Source organism: Coptis chinensis, chromosome 7 (assembly GCF_015680905.1).
Source record: "Coptis chinensis isolate HL-2020 chromosome 7, ASM1568090v1, whole genome shotgun sequence".
Classification (NCBI taxonomy): domain Eukaryota; kingdom Viridiplantae; phylum Streptophyta; class Magnoliopsida; order Ranunculales; family Ranunculaceae; genus Coptis; species Coptis chinensis.
This window is the reverse complement of record NC_141462.1, coordinates 30,874,987-30,894,453: the sequence shown is the minus strand read 5'-3', so window position 1 is coordinate 30,894,453 and position 19,467 is coordinate 30,874,987. Positions and strand designations below refer to the sequence as shown.

The 19,467-nt window shown below is 37.5% G+C and overlaps 3 protein-coding genes across 3 annotated transcripts; all 3 read left to right on the top strand.

Annotated features, from left to right (window-relative positions):
* Positions 1-4,113: 4,113 nt before the first annotated feature.
* LOC147487096 (aspartic proteinase 36-like) lies at positions 4,114-10,962 on the top strand. The gene is made up of 10 exons (XM_086571309.1): positions 4,114-4,537; positions 4,616-4,745; positions 4,841-5,091; positions 5,173-5,400; positions 8,765-8,927; positions 9,069-9,142; positions 9,263-9,359; positions 9,493-9,559; positions 10,460-10,531; positions 10,627-10,962. The coding sequence occupies exons 1-7, from the start codon at positions 4,272-4,274 to the stop codon at positions 9,294-9,296; spliced, it is 1,146 nt and encodes a 381-aa protein (XP_086427435.1). The 5' UTR covers positions 4,114-4,271; the 3' UTR covers positions 9,297-9,359; positions 9,493-9,559; positions 10,460-10,531; positions 10,627-10,962.
* A 2,469-nt stretch (positions 10,963-13,431) lies between these two features.
* Positions 13,432-14,379, top strand: LOC147487095 (putative F-box/LRR-repeat protein 9). The gene has a single exon (XM_086573935.1). The coding sequence runs from the start codon at positions 13,432-13,434 to the stop codon at positions 14,377-14,379; it is 948 nt and encodes a 315-aa protein (XP_086430061.1).
* A 2,545-nt stretch (positions 14,380-16,924) lies between these two features.
* Positions 16,925-17,776, top strand: LOC147487094 (uncharacterized). Its single transcript, XM_086569901.1, has 2 exons — positions 16,925-17,356; positions 17,434-17,776. Exons 1-2 carry the CDS (start codon positions 16,937-16,939, stop codon positions 17,533-17,535), a joined length of 522 nt encoding a protein of 173 aa, XP_086426027.1. The 5' UTR covers positions 16,925-16,936; the 3' UTR covers positions 17,536-17,776.
* Positions 17,777-19,467: the final 1,691 nt, after the last annotated feature.

Below are 19,467 nucleotides of genomic sequence, written 5' to 3'. Positions count from 1 at the left end.
GCTTGCATACACCTCTTGATAGAAAATTTAATCGGTCTAAATAAAGAGACTAATTAAATCATATTTTAATTATAATACTCGCTAGCTAGCGCACAAGGTCTATTGTAGTAGGTGTGCAAATACGAGGTCGATTCCACAGAGAGTGTGTGTTGGGTACAATTGGATATTAAAATACTACTTAACCTAATCCGAACTATATTTGTTTATAGGAATAGTAATTATTAACTAAAGCTAGTTAAACTATGAAAATAATAAAACTTATATGTAATTATTAATGAAGAAAATACTAAGGCATTCGAATCCACCTTAGACTGTTGTAGATTATCAAGGTCAAATCAGTTTAAAGTTCTCTTTTAGTTACGAGTAACATGAGGGAAATGTAACTTTAGCTTTCTCGAAGGTGTGACCGTTGAGCTCTTATATAAATCTATATATTGGTTTGATTGAATTTCAGCAAATGATTGAGAATATAAACTCCTAGCAAAAGTTGTCTCGATCTTATAGCACGACTTCTCACAAGTTTACATAAACGATAAAGTCAATACTTTGATAATAACAGAATATTTATCTAACTATTAACTAGTCAAGTCATGCAATTTAACATGCAAGATATAATTAATGAAAGTATTTTACTAAAATCAATATGAAAACAATCAAGTTTAATCGTTAAGTTGGAGAATATTTAACCAATTCAACAGTATAAATCTACGCAAGTCTAGGGCTTCATCTAAGCCCTAGCTTGGATTTAGCTACACATGATAATGAATAGACAAAAACTAAGGTAAATGATAAGTGAACTCATGTAAACAGTGGGTTCGGGTCTTCCCTTTTTCTAGTTTCTGTCTCCTTGTCTCGCTCCTATGTTGCTCTCAACCTCAACCTTTCTTAAGTTATAACCTGTTGTTACCGCTGGTTGAGGTTCCTCTCCTTTTACTTGGTTCCTTCTCTCTCGGCCTCTCTCTCATGTTCTCTCTCTTTTCTTCTTCCTTTTCTCTGCATTTCTGTCTTGTGTTTTGGAGAGCTCCCCTATTACTCATTCTCCTTTGTTTATATAGAGTTTCTCTAGGGCATGCACGAGTAGGGACTGCTTTAGGAACCTATCTTTTGGTGTTTAGTCTTATTAGAACTGTCTATTTTGATCTCCAAGCGGTGAGCACGAAGGTTTCTCGAAATTGGAAAAGTCTGTAATTTCTGCGAAATTAGGAAAGGGGGCGTGCGCCCCTTCGATTAGGCTAACTAGGGGGAGTGCACCCCTTAACCTAGACTGCAGTGCATCGACTTTTACAACGCTCTCAAAATGTCTCATACATGATGTTTCCAACCTTATATGGTGTATGCTCTCTCTGATTAAGCCATGAGGATCTTAAAACCCTGTAAAGTTCCTAGTCTTAGCCTGTTTCATCGTATTTGCGTCGATTTCTATAAAACCAGTGAAACAGACTAATCAAAAGAATATATAACAATTATCTAGACAATCTAAGATAAATGTGGACATAATTGTGTAGCATTTATTTGTTTATTACCTCTCCAAAGATAAGAGCAGTTTAGAGATAAATTATACATGTCTTTATGCAACCACCATTTTCTGTAAAGGCCTTTCAAAAATCTAGACCAGAGAGTCATTGTTTTTCATAAGCTTCCATACTAGCTTTGCTCGTAATCGTAGCTGAGAGTATGGCAGGCTTTGCATCTTCCCTCTCATGCCACCAAAAATTTCTGGCAATACCATGCAACTTATCACAAATTTATAGAGGAAGGTGGTACCTACTCATGATGTTGGTTGGAATATCTTGTGCTACTCTTTTAATTAATCAAGAAATTGGGTTCGGACACTTTCTTTTAGCGTGCTTTTGTCTAGAGAAAGACCAATACTATCTTTTGATTCTACTCCAATTTTAGCAACCGTCACTTTTAGGTGTATTAACTGTTTTTTAAAACTTCTTATTTCTCCTTTTTACCCTTTCATTTGTAACTGCTAATTTCTTCCACAAATAAATAATAAGAAAATCTACTGTGTGCAAGCTGTAGGTGTGTGCGTCAATCGAGGCCATTCATCAGGCAAGGGTGCGTGTGTATTGCTCCAAGATGTGCTGCAATCAAATAATACAATTGTCTTATAAAAAAAAAACCATTTGTCCTTTCACAATTTCACAATTTGAATTACATCAAACAAACTTAAACATGTTATTCAAAATTATCAGAGATGCATTTTAAACTGCTAAAGCTGTATTGAAATTAGTTGTAATCAACATACCTTTTTTCCATTTTTGAAGTTGATGTTTTTCACATTGTTTTGGTCTCTCAGAAATTCATCTCACTTTTAATTGGAATTTTGTAAATTTCGGATGAATTTTAGTTATTTTGATTAACCCACTACTCTTTTGGTAACTGATTTAGTTCGTAGCATTTTTTTTTGTTGGTAGTTGCTTTTTTAGTTGGAGCTAATAAAAGAGGTCAAAATTGTAAAATTCAGTTTGAAATTTGAGACAGATGTCAAATTTCAGTTTTTATGGAGGAAAAACGATTTTTTTTTGCTATTTCCTTTTAACTTAAAAAATTTGCGGCTGTGTACCTATACTCAATTTTCTGTTTAATTAATACTGTTCTGGCAGCCTGTGATAAGACCTGGCCTTCCATCCAACAGTCTTCTTTAGTATCTTGTCCGCCAAATAATTGAAGTTCTCACTTCTTTTACAATAGAGAAGAATAGGCACACATAAATATTTCTCTCTTTCATCAAATCTTCTAATCTTCTATCTCTCACGATTATATTATGGTGTTTCGAGTGAATATTTGAGCTAAAGTAAGCATTTGACTTTGTGTTGACATGTAAACATTTGATGTTTTAGTGATTCATTTTTCTCATTTGAGGCAAGGCCCAAAATATCGCTGATATATCTGATATATATCGTTTTTTTTTATACATCGATATATATATATATTCGATATATTTCAACCGAATACTAAATTCTTTTTTTTCCGATATATATCGCAATTTCCGATATAACGATATATATCGACCGTTATATACGATATATCCGATATAAATTGTTGACTTTGATTGATATTATTGACTTTGACCAAATATTGTTGACTTTGACCGATATATTGAATATATTTTCGATATAATCAATGATATTTCCAATATAATCGACATACAAAAAAAATTTGACTAGTCAATAAAAAAAAAATGGATATCTCCGATATTTCCGATATATATCAGTTTTTTAATACTTCGAAATATTCACCGAATTCGATATTGTGGGCCTTGATTTGAGGTTTTTACTCATTTGCTTCCAAGGGAATCATCAGTTCATCACCTTCGGATGCGATTCCATCGTTTGAACTGCTGTGCCCTGAAGTGCCAAAGTAAGCATTTACTCAGTGTATGATTTTCATTTTTCTTTGCTATATACCTAGCAACTTTCAGTCAAAGTCATTGTTTGAATAATTCAAATCTGATGTCGCCTTCATTTTAGCACAGCAGCGGAAAGCTACATTTAGATTTAGACTTTGTGATTTCTCCAGTCTCCTCACTTCAAAAGAGAAGGTTATATTTGTCATTAGAAAAAGTGGATTACTAACCACCTCTTTAGTCTAAAGTGCTCCAGCAGTCCAGCATAACCTTGTTCAACGTTCTTTGGTGCTCCAAAACTATGTATGTGTGCCGACTTTCCTCATTTCTGAAATAACTATCCTGACCAGCATAAAGTACTCACTACTCAATTATAACGTCACTACCAAAACCACTCTTTTGAATGATTTTCCCACCTGCCTACCTTGAAATGAAGTTTATAAAGCATTTGTACAAAGTGTCACCAACTAATCTTAAAGCGTCCAAACTTACCAATTCTTTTGTCGACCAGAATTCAGGATCTAGAATTCTAGATGAACCAAGGACATGTACTAGTAATAATCTACTATAAATTCCAAATGAACTTGTGTCTCTCCTTAATTGCAACGTGTAAGTATTTCCAAAAGAATATACAACATAATTTCCTTGGAAAATTTAACACGTAATCATCAATTCCAATCAATCAGACGATGACTGAAAATTTTGTTCAAAAGAACCAAAAAAAATATAAAAGCGTTTATCGTACGCACTTTTGAAACATCTGTGTCATTTCCGCAAACATAAAAAAACAAAGTCACCTCTCTTCTTCTTCTTCCTTTCTTTTCTTTAAAGAAAAGAGGACGGGCCTCAAAGAAGAGATAAATGTTCCTCATCATCATTCACCATTCATCTCGTGACTAAACGAAATATCACCAAAATGCCGGCATTTCTATTCACTTGTAGTAGTAGTATAATAATCTTTCTTCTCTGTTCAATTTTCTTGCCATCAGTTTTAGTTTACGCTGGTTTTCCTGCAACGCTTACCTTGGAAAGATCATTTCATAATGGAGCTGTTGAGTTAAATCAACTTAAAGATTATGATCGTTTACGTCATGGTAGAATGCTTCAAACTTCTATTGTTAATAACAACAATGGTGTTATTGATTTCCCTGTTGATGGTTCTTCTGACCCCTTCACTGTTGGGTAATCTTTACAACATTTTCTTGAATGGGTAGTTGACTTTTGGAAATTTTGACTTATTGGTGGATTGGTTTTTTATAGGCTGTACTTCACAAGAGTTAAGTTAGGTTCTCCAGCTAAAGAATTTTACGTACAGATTGATACTGGAAGTGATATCTTGTGGGTTACTTGTGATTCATGTCAAGGTTGCCCAAAATCCAGTGGACTTGGTGTTAAGTTTTCTTTCCATTAACCTCATTTTTCTTTTCCAATTTTTATTGTGTTATTGTTGTTGGTATTAAGGAAAGTGTATTTTGTGTGTTGCAGATCCAGCTCGAGTTTTATAATCCTCAAAGCTCAGGATCTGCGTCATTAGTGTCTTGTGCGGATAGTGTATGTAATTCGGCTGTTCAAACTGCTGAAGCTGGGTGCGCATCTCAAGACTCTCAGTGCAGTTATTCGTTCCAGTATGGAGATGGGAGTGGGACTTCAGGGTACTTTGTGTCGGATATGTTGTATTTTGATTCGGTCACTGGGGATTCTTCAACAGCTAATTCTTCTGCTTCCATTGTTTTCGGGTTTGTTGTCATGACTTTGTTAAATGTCTTTCTTGTTTTGTTTTCGGCTTTGCATTTGAAATAGTGTTGTGTTTGAAACAGGTGTAGCAACTATCAGTCTGGGGACTTAACAAAGTCTGATAGAGCAGTAGACGGAATATTTGGATTTGGACAAAACGAGTTGTCTGTCATTTCACAACTATCTTCGCGTGGAATTTCACCCAGAGTCTTCTCCCATTGTTTGAAAGGGGAAGACAACGGTGGCGGCATATTGGTCCTTGGGGAGATTGTTGAACCTGGGATTGTGTATAGTCCACTCGTCCCATCACAGTATGTATCTATTTATCCAAGTTTTTACTATTATTTGTGTATCTCTGTGGTTGCGTACTTCTATATTCTTATCATCGTCACATTGTAATTGTCAGAATATTTAATACATAACTTACTGGATTTAATTTGACAAACTTGTCTCTGGCTCTCTTTCATACGAGATGAATGTGGTCATGGGATGGGTCTTTAGTCTTTTCCTAGCGTAACTTATTATCTTCTCTTACACTCATATTATAGTTTCTATTAAAGAGTAAGGGGGGTCCGTTTAGATTTGCTTCATTTTTGCGTGGTTCCACTGTCTTTGACTGTGTTTGCGGATCTATATCTTACTGAACGTTGTAACTGGACACTCACCATATACCGTTTCGTCACACATGTTATTAACTCCTTTAATAGCACTAGCACGTTATAATGAAATAAGTAAAAGCACTATAATTAAATACTGGACTTGTGGTCGAAGATCAACTCCCTGAATTAAATGTGGAAATCAGGATCATTAAGAATAAGCCAATTAAGGTCGTAGGGATATGTGGTGTGGAAGAGGGAGGTCTCGGATAAATCCTACAAACATACCATTGCAAGTGACCTGCAATGCCTATATGGTTTAGGTAGCTCCTCAGTATCTTTTGGGTCAATTCCGAACACTGACACAATAGGTCAAAGCCATCAACCATCTCCATTTTGGTTACTGGTAACTAGTCTCTAATTAATGGAGCCTCGGTCGTTGTGCTTTCCTCGAGTAACGGCTTCCAATCACTGTGGTAACTGGAACTGAGGAAGACTAAGTTCTTGTGTAACGTGGACCTTACTGGTGTATATGTGTAAGCTTTTGGGTAGTTGGGCCTTACGGGAAGAAACACAACGGCCCTAAAGCAACCTGTTTACTGTTGCTGCAGCTAGCGAGTGGCTTGAAAAATGTTTAAAGATAGATAAACCTCATGATTAGGTGGTGACACAAGCTTCTAGAAAATTCCTCTTCTTGTTGGTAAAATAAGCCAATATATTAATCTCAAGTTCTCAACGGAAAAACAATGTAAGATGATTGAGCAGTTGAGGTAGCATATCATAAAGAAGACAATGAAACTGTCAAAAGTCCAAAGATGCTACAAAAGTTCAATCCCACCCAACAAAATTTTATAGGAGGTACACCTAGGTTCTAGGTCACAGCTTCATACCATATATTAAAGAATCCTTTCAAAAACAATATCCAATTTGATTAAGTCATATGTCTAAGTTTTGGACCCCCACAATAATAGGTTGATGATGGCATAAAAATCCTGTCTTGATTTCCCCACAGCCAATGTAAGCTTGAGGACAATGTCGAGCAAACTAATTTCTTAGGAGATCCTTAGTTGTTCTTGGAAACCCCAATTGAGTGATTAGCTTGCAATAAAAGGACCATAATGCTGTTATATGATAGCACACCACAGAAAAAGTCTACTTTTTATAGGATCTTGGAGTCCCATGTCTTTGATCCCGAGAAATCATGACTCCAAGAAATAAGAGGCGAACTTGAGAACCAAGAAAAAGGTAAAAGGTAGTATGATATAGAGTAGAATATAGTGACTTGTGCAAAGGACCTTTATTCACATGGTTGTTTAACATGGCTTGAGAAAGATAAACATAACTTTTTGAAGAAGATGTCAAATTATTCAAGTTTGATTGTTAAGGCTCCTTGAGAGGCCAAAACATCGGTATACCTCATGAATCCGTTTTTTATTCTCGTCATGAGTTCATGACCCTTTGTGGTAGTGTAGTAGAGACATTTCATGAAGTTTTGTCTCACAAGTTAGTGGTAGTTATATGGCATACTGGGTTGGTTGCGTGTGGTTGGTGAATTACTTGGAACAATGAAATTCCTGTTAGGATCCAAAGTTATCTTTTCCTTTACTAGTCTTCTTGGCACTTCGGCAGGAATCAAAAGCTGGTTGGTTGTCTCCTCTCTTAAGGCTTATGATCCATGCATGGTGGAAAAGTTTAACAGAGCTTGTGGAGACTTGCTGGTGTTTTGAGATGTGGTCTATTAACAAAAATAAAAAATCCTTTTCTGATGAAAAACATATTGTTCCACAATGTTTATGGCATTTGGCACAATTTGAATCCAAAATTTCTACAAGTCTACATGGTGTTTTGAAGCCTTGTTTTTGCTTCACATGGCGAGGGTATTAAATAGAACCCAAAACATGAGAATGTAGGATCTCGTTTATGTTGTTTCTGTAGGGTAATTGAGTGATGTTTTTATTGGATCGTGCTGCTAAGGCTTGACTAGTCTTTCCTAGTGCTTCTGTAGTTCTCATGTTCTTTGATTGAAAGTTGGTGACGTGTTTTTTGTTTACACAACATATTTCTGTAGGTTTATTCTCATTAAATACGTTTACAACCATGTTTTGCTTACTTGGAAAGTTAAAGTGTTGTAGCGGTTGTTATTGAAATTTTTGAGTTGTTACTGAAGTTGGTATATTTCTTAAAGAAAGTGTGTGGGAAACAGTTGTTTTTACGTGATATTTACAAAGTTCTTGTGGTTTCACATGATCTTCTTTGTCCTTCTTGAGCCCTACTCTGATTGCGTGCGCATTCCGTACCACGAAGTCCTGCCTTCTCTCGACCACCCTGCCAAATGTTCTTGTAGATCGTCCCGGTATTGCATGCTTTGGTCTGTGTTGCTAGACCTTAAGCACTCATTTCTCCTTTTCTAATTCAGGTGTAAAAAGTTGCCTTTTGCGTCAGAGTTTGGTGATACTAGTTGGCTGTTATGTATTCCATTGTGTGCATGTTGTTTTTGTGCGTGTAGTCATTTTCATTCATTTTTAGTGCTTGAATGTCGTCGGCCTTCATAGTTACTGTTGTTAAGGGTTTAAGTTTAATTACCGTTTAGTGTTTTGAGAATCATGCTTGTTAGCTGCTTTCCTCGTGGAAAATTTCAATCGCTGTTTTGTAGGCTAGAGTTTTCTGCTACATTGAGCTTCATAGTGCCGGGTGACATTTATAGTTGAGCTGTGTTAATAGATCTAATTTTTCACTTTCTCCACTATGTAGCTAACTCCTTTTAGTAGCTATAGTACACAGTACACGGGGCATGTCTTATTTTGCGTTTGAGTTCATGAATTACTTCCATCAGATGTTTAAACTACCAGGTGTGGCATATAATATGCTGTGTTATTGAATCTTATCTGTTGAAGGTATACTTATTATGTACGGTCTCAAGCTAGTACTGTGTGGAAACACCCAATCTTTAACAATCTCTTTGATGTGTATTTGATTAGTATCTAGCATTTTATTGATTTCTGTAATCTTGTTCGTTTAAATATGGTTAAATACAAGTGCTAGGTTTTCACATATTATTGTTTTTGTTTCCAACTTGCAGGCCTCATTATAATTTGAATCTGCAGAGCATTGCTGTTAATGGGCAAATAGTTCCCGTTGATCCAGCAGTTTATCAAACATCAAGGAATAGAGGAACAATAGTTGATTCTGGGACAACTTTAGCATACCTTGCAGAAGAGGCTTATGATCCTTTCGTCAGTGTTGTAAGTTGTTGCGGTACATTTGTCAGCTCTTTCAGTATTTCATTCTACCACTTCATCTTTTTGAGGCAGGTGAAATAGTTGTGTAGTTACAGGTTGAACCAACTTTATTTTCCTTCATCTTTTTAAATTTTGTTTGTGCAGCTAACTTCTTCTGTTTCTCAATCGGTGAATTCGTTCATTTCAAAAGGAAACCAGTGCTTTCTGGTCACCAGCAGGTTGTATATCTAGGAATATAATTCCGGTTATCATTTTAATTTTGTATCCTCCTTTAGGATAGTTCAGTCTGTCCTCAGTTTGTTGACCTTTGTCTCTGAAAGTTTATTATATCTATTCAGCGTTGATGAAGTACTTCCTCTGGTTACTTTTTAACTTTGCGGTGGTGCATCACTGGTTTTGAAGCCTCAGGATTATCTTATACAGCAGGGTTATGTTGTGAGTTGTTCAACTTTCACCCTTACATTATTTTCAAGTCATACATGTAACATGCTGCTGAATTTAGCATTTAAAGCATTATAGTTCTGTCATATGGAAGCCTTAACTAAACTTTCGGAACTTTTTGTTACAGGATGGTGCTGCGTTATGGTGCCTCGGCTTCCAGAAAGTTTCTGGTCAGGGAATAACAATTTTGGGAGGTATGAACATTGGATTAAAGCCTTGTCTTTCTTCTATATTTAATTTTGTTCTAAACCTGGTAGAGCAATCTTGTATTAGATATTCATGGTGCAAAGGTGTATTCCTTGAATTTCATGCAATCTTTCAAATAATGAAAATATAGTTTTAGTGACAAAGTAAAATTTCTTGTATCTCTGTTAATTTTGTCTTCTGTATTGGTTATGTGCTAGTTGAAAACTCAAATGTTGCTATTTGCATCTCACAGTGCACTTTAAAAGTGTGATCCATGTGTTCAAATATATAATTACTGTGGCACATAGGAGAAGCTTCCTGAGCTATTCCGGTAACAGATGAATTGTCTTCGCTTTTCTTCCACAACTTGACTTCTCCCCATATAGGTTTTTGAGCATTGAAAAATATTAAGGACGTAAGTATCGATCCCTGTCAGGATCACTACAGATAATTTAACTGACAAAAGGATGGTTGTTATCTATCTTTTCTGTGTTGTCGTTTGGGGTGATGGCATGTAAAGGACAGAAAATGGTGTCTCCACTGAATCTCTGGGACACAGGTTTGTCCTTGTGGTAATTAGATTCCCATAAGGAGCATGAAAAATAGTTAGAAAATGAGAACAAAAAGGAGAGTATGTCAACCATTTGGACATCCTCTCCACATTTGACTAGTAAAGTTGAAGTTTCTTTCTTTTCTTCCACTGATGTTTTGTTATAAAATCATCTGAAGATTCAAAAAATTGGTTATATACATTTGTCAAATAAAAATGAAAGATTAGCTGCTCCTGTTTATGTAATTAGCTATCCCTGTTTATCGTATATGTGATCTGTTTTCATTTGTGCATGATCTACCAAAACCTTTTTCATAATTAAAGGTTGATTAGAGGATAATTATCACTTCTTTTGCAGATCTTGTTTTGAAAGATAAGATCTTTGTTTATGATATTTCTCGTCAAAGAATTGGGTGGGTTAACTACGACTGTGAGTATACGTTCCCCAGAATCTATTGAAATTTCATCCACTTAGAATTTCCCATAATTTACCTTCGGTTTTTCCTCAAAACTTCTACAATCCAGGTTCAAGATCTGTAAACGTCTCCTTGGCTTCTGGTAAAAATGAATTCATCAATGCTGGACAGCTGAGTGTGAGCAGTTCAACGCAGGCTGCGCTTCACAAGCTGATGCTAATCGTCGCTGCTTCCTTCCTTGTACATATTTCCATGTTTTCTGGGTGTCGATTTTTGTAATTTTGAATAACAACTTAGTGATCTCATTCTTTATTGGATGTATATTATTTTGTATGATGTTGTTCTAGTGATTAGGTGCCCCCAATGTAATTTTTTATAGTCTGATACTTGTAGCGATTTCATGTTTATAATTTATCCTCTGGCTTATAATGTCTGATTTTTTCCCCTTGTTGTTGTTGATAATGGAATGCCTGAGTTATAGATTGTGTTGAACATGTAGTTCGTGTAGTGTAAAACTATAAATATCCCAACATCAACATTTTCTGACTTTTTCTGTCAGGTACTTCTCTGGTTGTGTTATTCCTTTCAGAACAGGAATGTAAGGAAGGCTCACTTGACGCTCTCTTCCGATATAGAGAAAGACAAGGAACATGCGGCCACTCTCTAGATTAAACTGGAAAATGTTCTACCACTAATGTAAGACCAGAGGCGTGTTAGAAGGCTGGATGCCAAATACTGTCAAGCATATAAGGATTGCTCACCTGACAGTTTCTTCCGGTATAGAGACAAGGGACATGCAGCCACTCTCTAGATAAAACTGGAAAAAGTTTTACCACTAATGTAAAAACCAGAGGTACATTAGAAGGCCTGATGGTAAATAGTAAATACTGTCAGCATTTGTTCTTCTGGTGCTCTTCAGGAATTAGATGACGAACTGCCCTGTAAAACAGAAGCTCCTTTCTTCATTAGCCCACAACCTCGTAAACCAGACTTTCTTAGTTTTGTAAATATGATTTGACCTCGTTAGATGCACTTAACAATGGAATGTTAGTCATTCTTTTCAAGCTACACTAAGCATTATATTTTCCTGTTACGGGTCTGCTTCATAGACGGGAAGTGTTGACATCACTCATTAAGGCCACCTCAGCGCGATGTCTCGGTTTAACTCATGCTCTGTCTTTTTTTTTGATAAAGGATGACCTGTATAAGCCTGCGCTTATATAAGCATCTAATTCATTCATTCATGAGAAAATCAATAAAGTCATTACAGTAGTGTTCTCAGGCCTTATTCTAGTTGCCATGCTGCAGGTTTATGAGCTGCTAGATTACATGATCATGGAGAAAATCTAAACAGAGATGAGTTCATAGCCTCTAGAAGATAACAAATGTTATGTAAGACAGGTCTCCAGTTCCATGGGGCTTCAGCTGCTCCTTTCTTGCAAGCTTCTACTAACTCCTTGGCATCCCCTTCAACTATAGAGCTTCTCCATTGTCGTTGAACAGTAAACTCCACTGCTAGCAAATCAGCTTCAGCAGGAGTTTTAGGTTTTCTTTTTCTGGTACAGGCACCTAAAAATTTCCCATCAAGGTCCCTGCATATCACAGCCATGGTAGCAATAGGATTATCCTTCTGAAAGCTGTATCAAAATTGAGTGTTACCCATTCAGGAGGTGGGCAGACCGTAGAGTCCTGATATTCTTTACTACAGTAGAAGCTTCTAACACACAATCAGGGTAGACTTTAGAGAAAGCCCGACCCCAGTCTTCACTTGTTCTGTGTACCTGTTGGAATATAGATTCTTGACAGGGCTGAATCTTTTCAAATTAACACTCATTTCTTGCTGCCATATTGCATCCAGCATTGCAAGAAAATAAGAAGATTTCGATGGATTTTCTGCAGGCTTGGTTTCATCCAGTATCAGGCAGAAGGAGAACCAGTTTTCCTGACTGAAGTATGGATCCTCAATTCTGAAATTTAGGGGGGATCTGAACCACAATCCTCTAATCCAGTCACATTTAAAGAAAGTGTGGTAGATGTCCTCTGAGGTACTGTTGCAGAAACAGCACATGTGAAGGTGGTGTCTGAGCAAGACTCCACCTGTAGGGAGAAGATTATTCAGGATTTTCCATATGAGCATCTGATTTCTATGTGGAATAGGAAGCTGCCACATTTTCCTGAAGAGAGCTGGAAGGAGAGTAGAGTTTCACCCTTGCTTCCACAGTTAAATGGTAAGCTGATCTTGACGAGAAAATCCCTGTCTTTGTATGTGTCCATATCATTTTATCAGGGTAACTTACTCTGATTTGGATGGACAGAATAGCATCTGTAATGGGAGTGGGGAAGTGGTTGAGAAGGTTCAGATTCCACTTCCACCTTATGTATATCAAAATTTGGATTATCCACCCAATAGTGCAGAGGTCTGCTCTCCCATAAAAGGAACCCATGGGTCTTTCCAGAAATCTACTTCATCGCCCTTTACCTATGCTCCATGCCTTCCCTTTATCCACTATTGATGATACTTTTAAACATATAAGAAGCTTCCTTAGGTACTTTCACATCTTCCAGAGAACCTTGCAACAATCTTCCATAAGAACTTAGAATATTAACATCTCTGAATGATCTTAGCCCTAAGCCACCATTCACCTTCTTCCTACATATGACCTTCCATTTGCAAGTGTGAAGGGCTCTGCTCTTATATTCATCCAACAAAAGTCACTGGACACAGTATATTGGTTCAGTAAGGTGGTTCTTCCTGCTTTGAGAGAGTAGGCGGAAAGACAAGTCTTGGGCCTTGGCCGAGTTTTTAATTTTCTTTTTCTTTTTCCAAAATTATAAACACGTGCGTGAATACCCGAAACCTATTCTTCAGTTCAGTTCAGTTCAGTTCAATCCAATTTGAAAAAAAAAAAAAAAAATGGAGAGGCGAATATCTTTGCAAAGCAAGAAGAATAATAATAGTAAGAGAAGAAGAAGAAGCGGAGAAGAAGTAAACTGGCTTGACTTGCCATCGGAAGTTATGCTTGTTATATTGTCCAAACTGGACGTGTTTCAAATTCTGTGTTACGCTCAATTTGTATGCTCTTCTTGGCTACAACTTGCCAAAGACCCTTTTCTCTATCGTTCTATACTTGTTCCATATGTCCTGTCAATATCACATGGTAGTAATAGGAGTTGTTCATTACACTCTCATAAAGGGTTGGGACTTGTGCTACGGGTGCTCAAGGATGCTGCCAAGAGAAGCTCTACTGGAGACTTGAAGGAAATCTCCCTTGCAAAGTCTTGGTGCAATGACGTTATTTTAATCCGTGTTTTGAAGTATATGACCGGAACAACGAATCTTAAATCTCTTAGACTAGCAAGTTTCCGTGGATTTGCGGATCACCTATTAATTGCTTCAGCTTTCCAAAGACTCCCGTTTTTGGAAGAGCTTGAGTTGAAGGACGAAGCTTTTAGTACTGCTTCTGGAAATATTATACGAATAGCAGGTCGTTCTTGCCCACGGTTGAAGTATTTTAGCTTTATTAACAACACAGGTGACATGCATTCATACATATACTATGACCAAGTCGCATTCGCCATTGCTCATTGCATGCCTCACTTGCGTGGCCTCCGTCTTTACATAACCTGCCTGATAAATACAGGCTTGCGAGCCATTATCAAGGGTTGTCCTCATCTCGAAAATCTTGATCTTCGAGGTTGTTGCTATAATGATCTACAAGAAGATTTGCAGAAACAATGTCTGAATAAAATCAGAGATATATCCTTTCCATCTAGTAATGTTGCTCCACCGACACCGCTTTGCATGCTAAACCGTATAGATGTTCGTTGTTGTCACCTAGTTATGGAACGGAATATGCAATAAGAAGTTGCAAGCGATCTTATTCTCCACCGATAAACTGAGAATCTTCTACTAGTTTTTTTAGAGTGGTAGAATCTTCTACTAGCTGCAGTCTTTTAGTACTTTATATTTGCTCATTACTGTTTCTTCATGTTTTCTCATTTCAGTTTCTGGTTAGACTTGCTGGTGTTTTGAGATGTGGTCTATTAAAAAAAATAATAATATCTTGTTCAATTGGCACAATTTTGAGTCCAAAATCTCTACAGGTCTACATGGTGTTTTGAAGCCTTCTGTTTCCTTCACATGGCGATGGTATTAAATAGAACCCAAAATATGAGAATGTAGGATTTCGTTTATGTTGTTTATGAAGGGTCATTCAATTCAGTGATGTTTTTATTGGATGGTGTTGTTAAAGCTTGACCAGTCTTTCCCAGTGCTTCTGTAGCTCTCATGTTCTTTGATTGAAAGTTGGTGAAGTGTTTTTTGTTTCCACAACATATTTCTGGAGGTTTATTGTCATTAAATACGTTTACAACGATGTTTTGCTTACTTGGGACTCCCTTAAATATTGGTTTGTTTGGACTCCCTTAAAGTTGAAATGTTGTAGCGGTTGTTATTGAAATTTTTGGGTTGTTAGAGCATATTTAGCAGAACAACCAAAAAAACACCAAGCAACTTTAGGAGCAACATCAAAAAAACACCAAGCAACTACGCGGTTTTGCCAAAACCGCGCCATATAGCCCACGCGGTTTTGCCAAAACCGCGTGGATTGTTAGAGCATATTTAGCATAACAACAAAAAAAACACCAAAATTTTGAACCAAACCAAACACCAAACCAAAAAACACCAAGCAACTTTAGGAGCAACATCAAAAAAACACCAAGCAACTACGCGGTTTTGCCAAAACCGCGCCATATAGCCCACGCGGTTTTGCCAAAACCGCGCCACTAAAGCCCAACTGACAGGCCCAAGCCCTCGCGGTTTTGGCAAAACCGCGCGGTGTTCTGAACACCGCGTGCTACTTCTATATAAACAGCTCCAAAGCCGCGCGGTTCAGTCACTCTCACCTCTTCTCACAATTATAAAACTCTCTCTTTAGTTAAAAAAAAACAAAAACCTACCTAAACTCTTAAAATTTGATATGGATCATTTTGAACCTTTCGACGGTGATGATTGGCAGTACACAGACGACATTGGCGATGAGGGAGAAGAACCTGAGGAAGTAGAATACGGTGGGGGAGAAGACAGTGGGGAAGAAAAACCCGAGGATGTCGCGCCGGCTGATAGACATCCCTATGTACTGGAGTATCAGATGAACGATTTTGATTGACAATTTGCACCTGGAGAAGCACTTGATATGGAAGTTGTGTCTTCTACACGTGATACAAAACACGTGTCGAGTGCAGTGGTTAATACTCAGGTAATTAATTAGTTTTGATTAATTATTTTGAATATTAATTAGTTGAGTTGGACCAATTAATTATTTATCTTATACGCATTTTTTTTTTATAATATCAAAGATGTTGTTGACTCACCGAAGTTAGATCGGCTTTACTTGGTGTTAGAGAGTGGTGGAAGGTTATTAGGAGTTTGGATGAGTTTGTACATATTAGAGATAATATTTTGTATACACCTTTGGGTATTTTGATTGATAACGGATTATGAGAAGGCGTGATTAGGCAAAGTGGTCATAGCTTTAGTAGAAAGATGGTGGAGTAGAACTCATACATTTCATTTTCCTTGTGCGGAGTTAGGGTTCACACCACTAGATTTCACTATGATTTCTGGGTTGAGTATCGGTATAGGCCAACCGATACCTTTTCATACAAATTATGAGAATATGGATAGTATGCTTATGAGTTTTTTCGTTTGGGTGCGGATGCTTATGATTCTTCTGGGATTAAGCTATCTCATATTAAGATTGCATATATGGAACCCCTCTTGCATCCTGATACACGAGCGGAGTTTGCTTTGATTGTTCTACCGGGTAGTGAGGGTGCTGATCAGTATGTTAGGGCTTTTTTGATGTTTTTTATTGGGCATGTTTTGTTTCCCAATGGTCATTCTACGTTATGACTGGGATATTATGCTTATGTATCTGATTTGCATACTATGAGAGATTATGACCTGGGTAGCTCAGTATATGCCACATTGATATCGGCGTTAGATAAAGCTTCACGGCATATTCGGAAGTAGAAGTCCTCGATTGTAGGATTCACGAGACTTTTAGAGATTTGGTTTTATGAGTACTTTCGATGTCTTTGTCCTAACATAGACATGATTGTCGACTACGCCCTCTAGATTTGCTAGTTGGTCGGGGCCTCACTTGACTCGTAACGTAGGGCAGATTAGGAATAATATCCGTATGGCTCGTGCTCGATTGATATTAGATCATTGTCATCTATTGAGTGGAGACCTTGGCGTTTGTCTCTCGCCTTTGACGATCCGGTTATGCAAAGATGCTTGTGTGTTGTCACGTCCACGTAATTGTTTTGCCCGCACGCGATTTGATCGGGTTTGGTACTGTGGCCACAGATATTGGAGGCAGATGATTGGACGTTATGGAGTTCCATGTGCTCCCATGCCAGATGTTAGTGATGCAAAGTCGTGGGGTAGAATTCAAATTCATGAAGTTCATGCCAGTGGTGGTCCTTGGCCAGATGCGTCTTCTTTTGTTGTTGAGCAGACTACTGCTAATCAGTATTATAGATGGTGGAACCGTATCTCCATGGGTCCGTTGTTGCCTCTTGTTGGTCGGGCTAGCGACTTCGAGTTTGTGGGCCTGGAAGGGATGAGACGTGAGCTACGTATTCCTCATCCGCCACATCCTGTTTACAACCCACAACCTCTGAATGCATATCAGCCAGCTCCTGTGTCAGCCAGTAATCCTCAGATGTTTGCCGTGTGTGGACCTGATGGGGGGCCTACTTATATTTCCATTCCTGAGGTACCTCATGCTCGTTTCTCTAAGTTAGAGCCGCAGATTGATCAGTATACCATGGTGAGTTTAATTGTTTTATTTATCTTTTTCATTATATATATAATATGTACTCACACTGTATTTTCTTGGATTTTCAGGCTGAGGTTCGGGAAAGATATGAGAACCAGGTTCTTATGTTTGATAGGATGAGGACTGCCCTGTATCATTATAGCCAAGAAAGAGAGGAGGCATATTCTTAGACATATCAACAATCCCAGCATGCGTATGACGAGACTCGAAAAGCGTATGAGGATATGTAGCAAGTGTACACGCAGCAACATCAGGGATATGAGGAACTTCAGGTTGAAGTAGTTAACCTCCGTGCAGACAGAGAAGATCATCAGTCTCAGATTAGGAACTTAGAAGAGCAGCTTCGGAACGTCCAAATAGAGAGAGGAGAGGGATTGAGTGGTAAGGGGCGTAATAAGAGAGCTAAATAAATTTGATGTAATATGATAGGTTTTGGATTATTTTGGATATTATATGATTATATCATAATCATAGATTTTGGACTGCATAATCATAATCATAAGTTTTTAATTTCTTTGATTTTTTCGATTTTGAATTACAATTGTTAATTTCTTCAATTGCACAATTGTTAATTTCTTAACTTCTATGCACAACTCATAATTTTTCAAGTTCTATGCATCACAGTTCTAATTTTCAGAAAGCGACGCCTTGCGTTTTGGCAAAACCGCCCTATCAAGTCAAGCCCACGCGGTTTTGCCAAAACCGCACCATAGAAGCCCATTTAGCAGCCCAAGCCCACGCGGTGTTGGAAAAACCGCGTGAGTGATTTGATACAGCACCAAACCTGGAACCAAATATTGGTCGATTTGGTGTTTTCATCAACATGTAGTTCTCCTGAAGTTGAAAAAACACCAAATTCTTGAGAAGGTGATGCTAGGTTGATATCACTGCTAAAGATGCTCTTACTGAAGCTGGTATCTTTCTTATTGAAAGTGTTGGGAAACAGTTGGTTTTACATGATTTTTACAAATTTCTTGGGGTTTCACATGATCTTATTTGTCCATCTTGAGCCCTACTCTGATTGCATGTGCATTCCGTACCATGAAGTCTTGCCTTCTCCCGACCACCCTGCCAAATGTTCTTGTAGATTGTTCCTGTATTACATGCTTTGGTCTGTGTTGCTAGACCTTAAGCGCATATTTCTCCTTTTCTAATTCAGGTGCAAAAATTTACCTTTTACGTCAGAGTTTGGTGTTACTAGTTGGCTGTTATGTGCTCTTGGACCTAATTAATATAGACCATTGTGTGATTGATGTTGTTTTTGTGCGTGTGGTCATTTTCATTCATTTTTAGTACTTGAATGTTTTCAGCCTTCATGGTTACTGCTGTTAAGGTTGAAATTTAATTACTGTTTAGTGCTTTGAAAATCATGCTTGTTATTTTGCTTTCCTCGTGGAAAATTTCAATCATTTGTTTTGTAGGCTAGAGTGTTCAAACTACATTGAGCTTCATGGTGACATTTATAGTTGAGCTGTGCTAATTGATCTAATTTTGCACTTTCTCCACTATGTAACTAACTCTTTTTTATTAGCTATAGTACTTGATGAGTGCGAGACAATGGGGTATGTCTTATTTTGAGTTTGAGTTCATGAATTACTTCCATCAGTTGTTTAAACTATCAGGTGTGACATATATGCTCTGTTATTGAATCTTATCTGTTGAAGGTATGCTTAGTAATCTCATTCTTTATTGGATGTATATTATTTTCTATGATAGATGTTCGTTCTAGTGATTAGGTGCCCCCGATGTAATTTTTTATAGTCTGATACTTGTAGCGATTGAGTCTTCTTGGTGTTGTTGATAATGATGTCTGAGTTATAGATTGGAGATTTTTTTTGCTCACAGGTCTGACGCTCACAGTGCTCACAGGCACAACACGTGTCCACAAAAATCATTAAAAATTTAAACATCCAAAACCAAAAACACTCTCCTCTCTCCATCTGTCTCACCTCCTCTTAATCCTCACTGTCTGTCTCTCTCTCTCTCTCTCTCTCTCAATTGATTTTCCTCTCTTTCCAACCACGTGCTGAACAATCTCACCACCAAGCCTTGCGGTCAAATTTCCGGCGAGATGTTAAAATAACTCATTCCTACTCCTTTAC

Excerpts from the sequence above, each read along its gene's own strand:
- LOC147487096 (XM_086571309.1), top strand. The coding sequence starts at position 4,272 with ATGCCGGCATTTCTATTCACTTGTAGTAGTAGTATAATAATCTTTCTT. Across the intron at positions 4,538-4,615 it reads TCTGACCCCTTCACTGTTGG|GCTGTACTTCACAAGAGTTA; the intron begins GTAATCTTTACA and ends GGTTTTTTATAG. Across the intron at positions 5,092-5,172 it reads TCTGCTTCCATTGTTTTCGG|GTGTAGCAACTATCAGTCTG; the intron begins GTTTGTTGTCAT and ends TGTTTGAAACAG.
- LOC147487094 (XM_086569901.1), top strand. The coding sequence starts at position 16,937 with ATGCCAGATGTTAGTGATGCAAAGTCGTGGGGTAGAATTCAAATTCAT. Across the intron at positions 17,357-17,433 it reads AGATTGATCAGTATACCATG|GCTGAGGTTCGGGAAAGATA; the intron begins GTGAGTTTAATT and ends TTGGATTTTCAG.
- LOC147487095 (XM_086573935.1), top strand. The coding sequence starts at position 13,432 with ATGGAGAGGCGAATATCTTTGCAAAGCAAGAAGAATAATAATAGTAAG.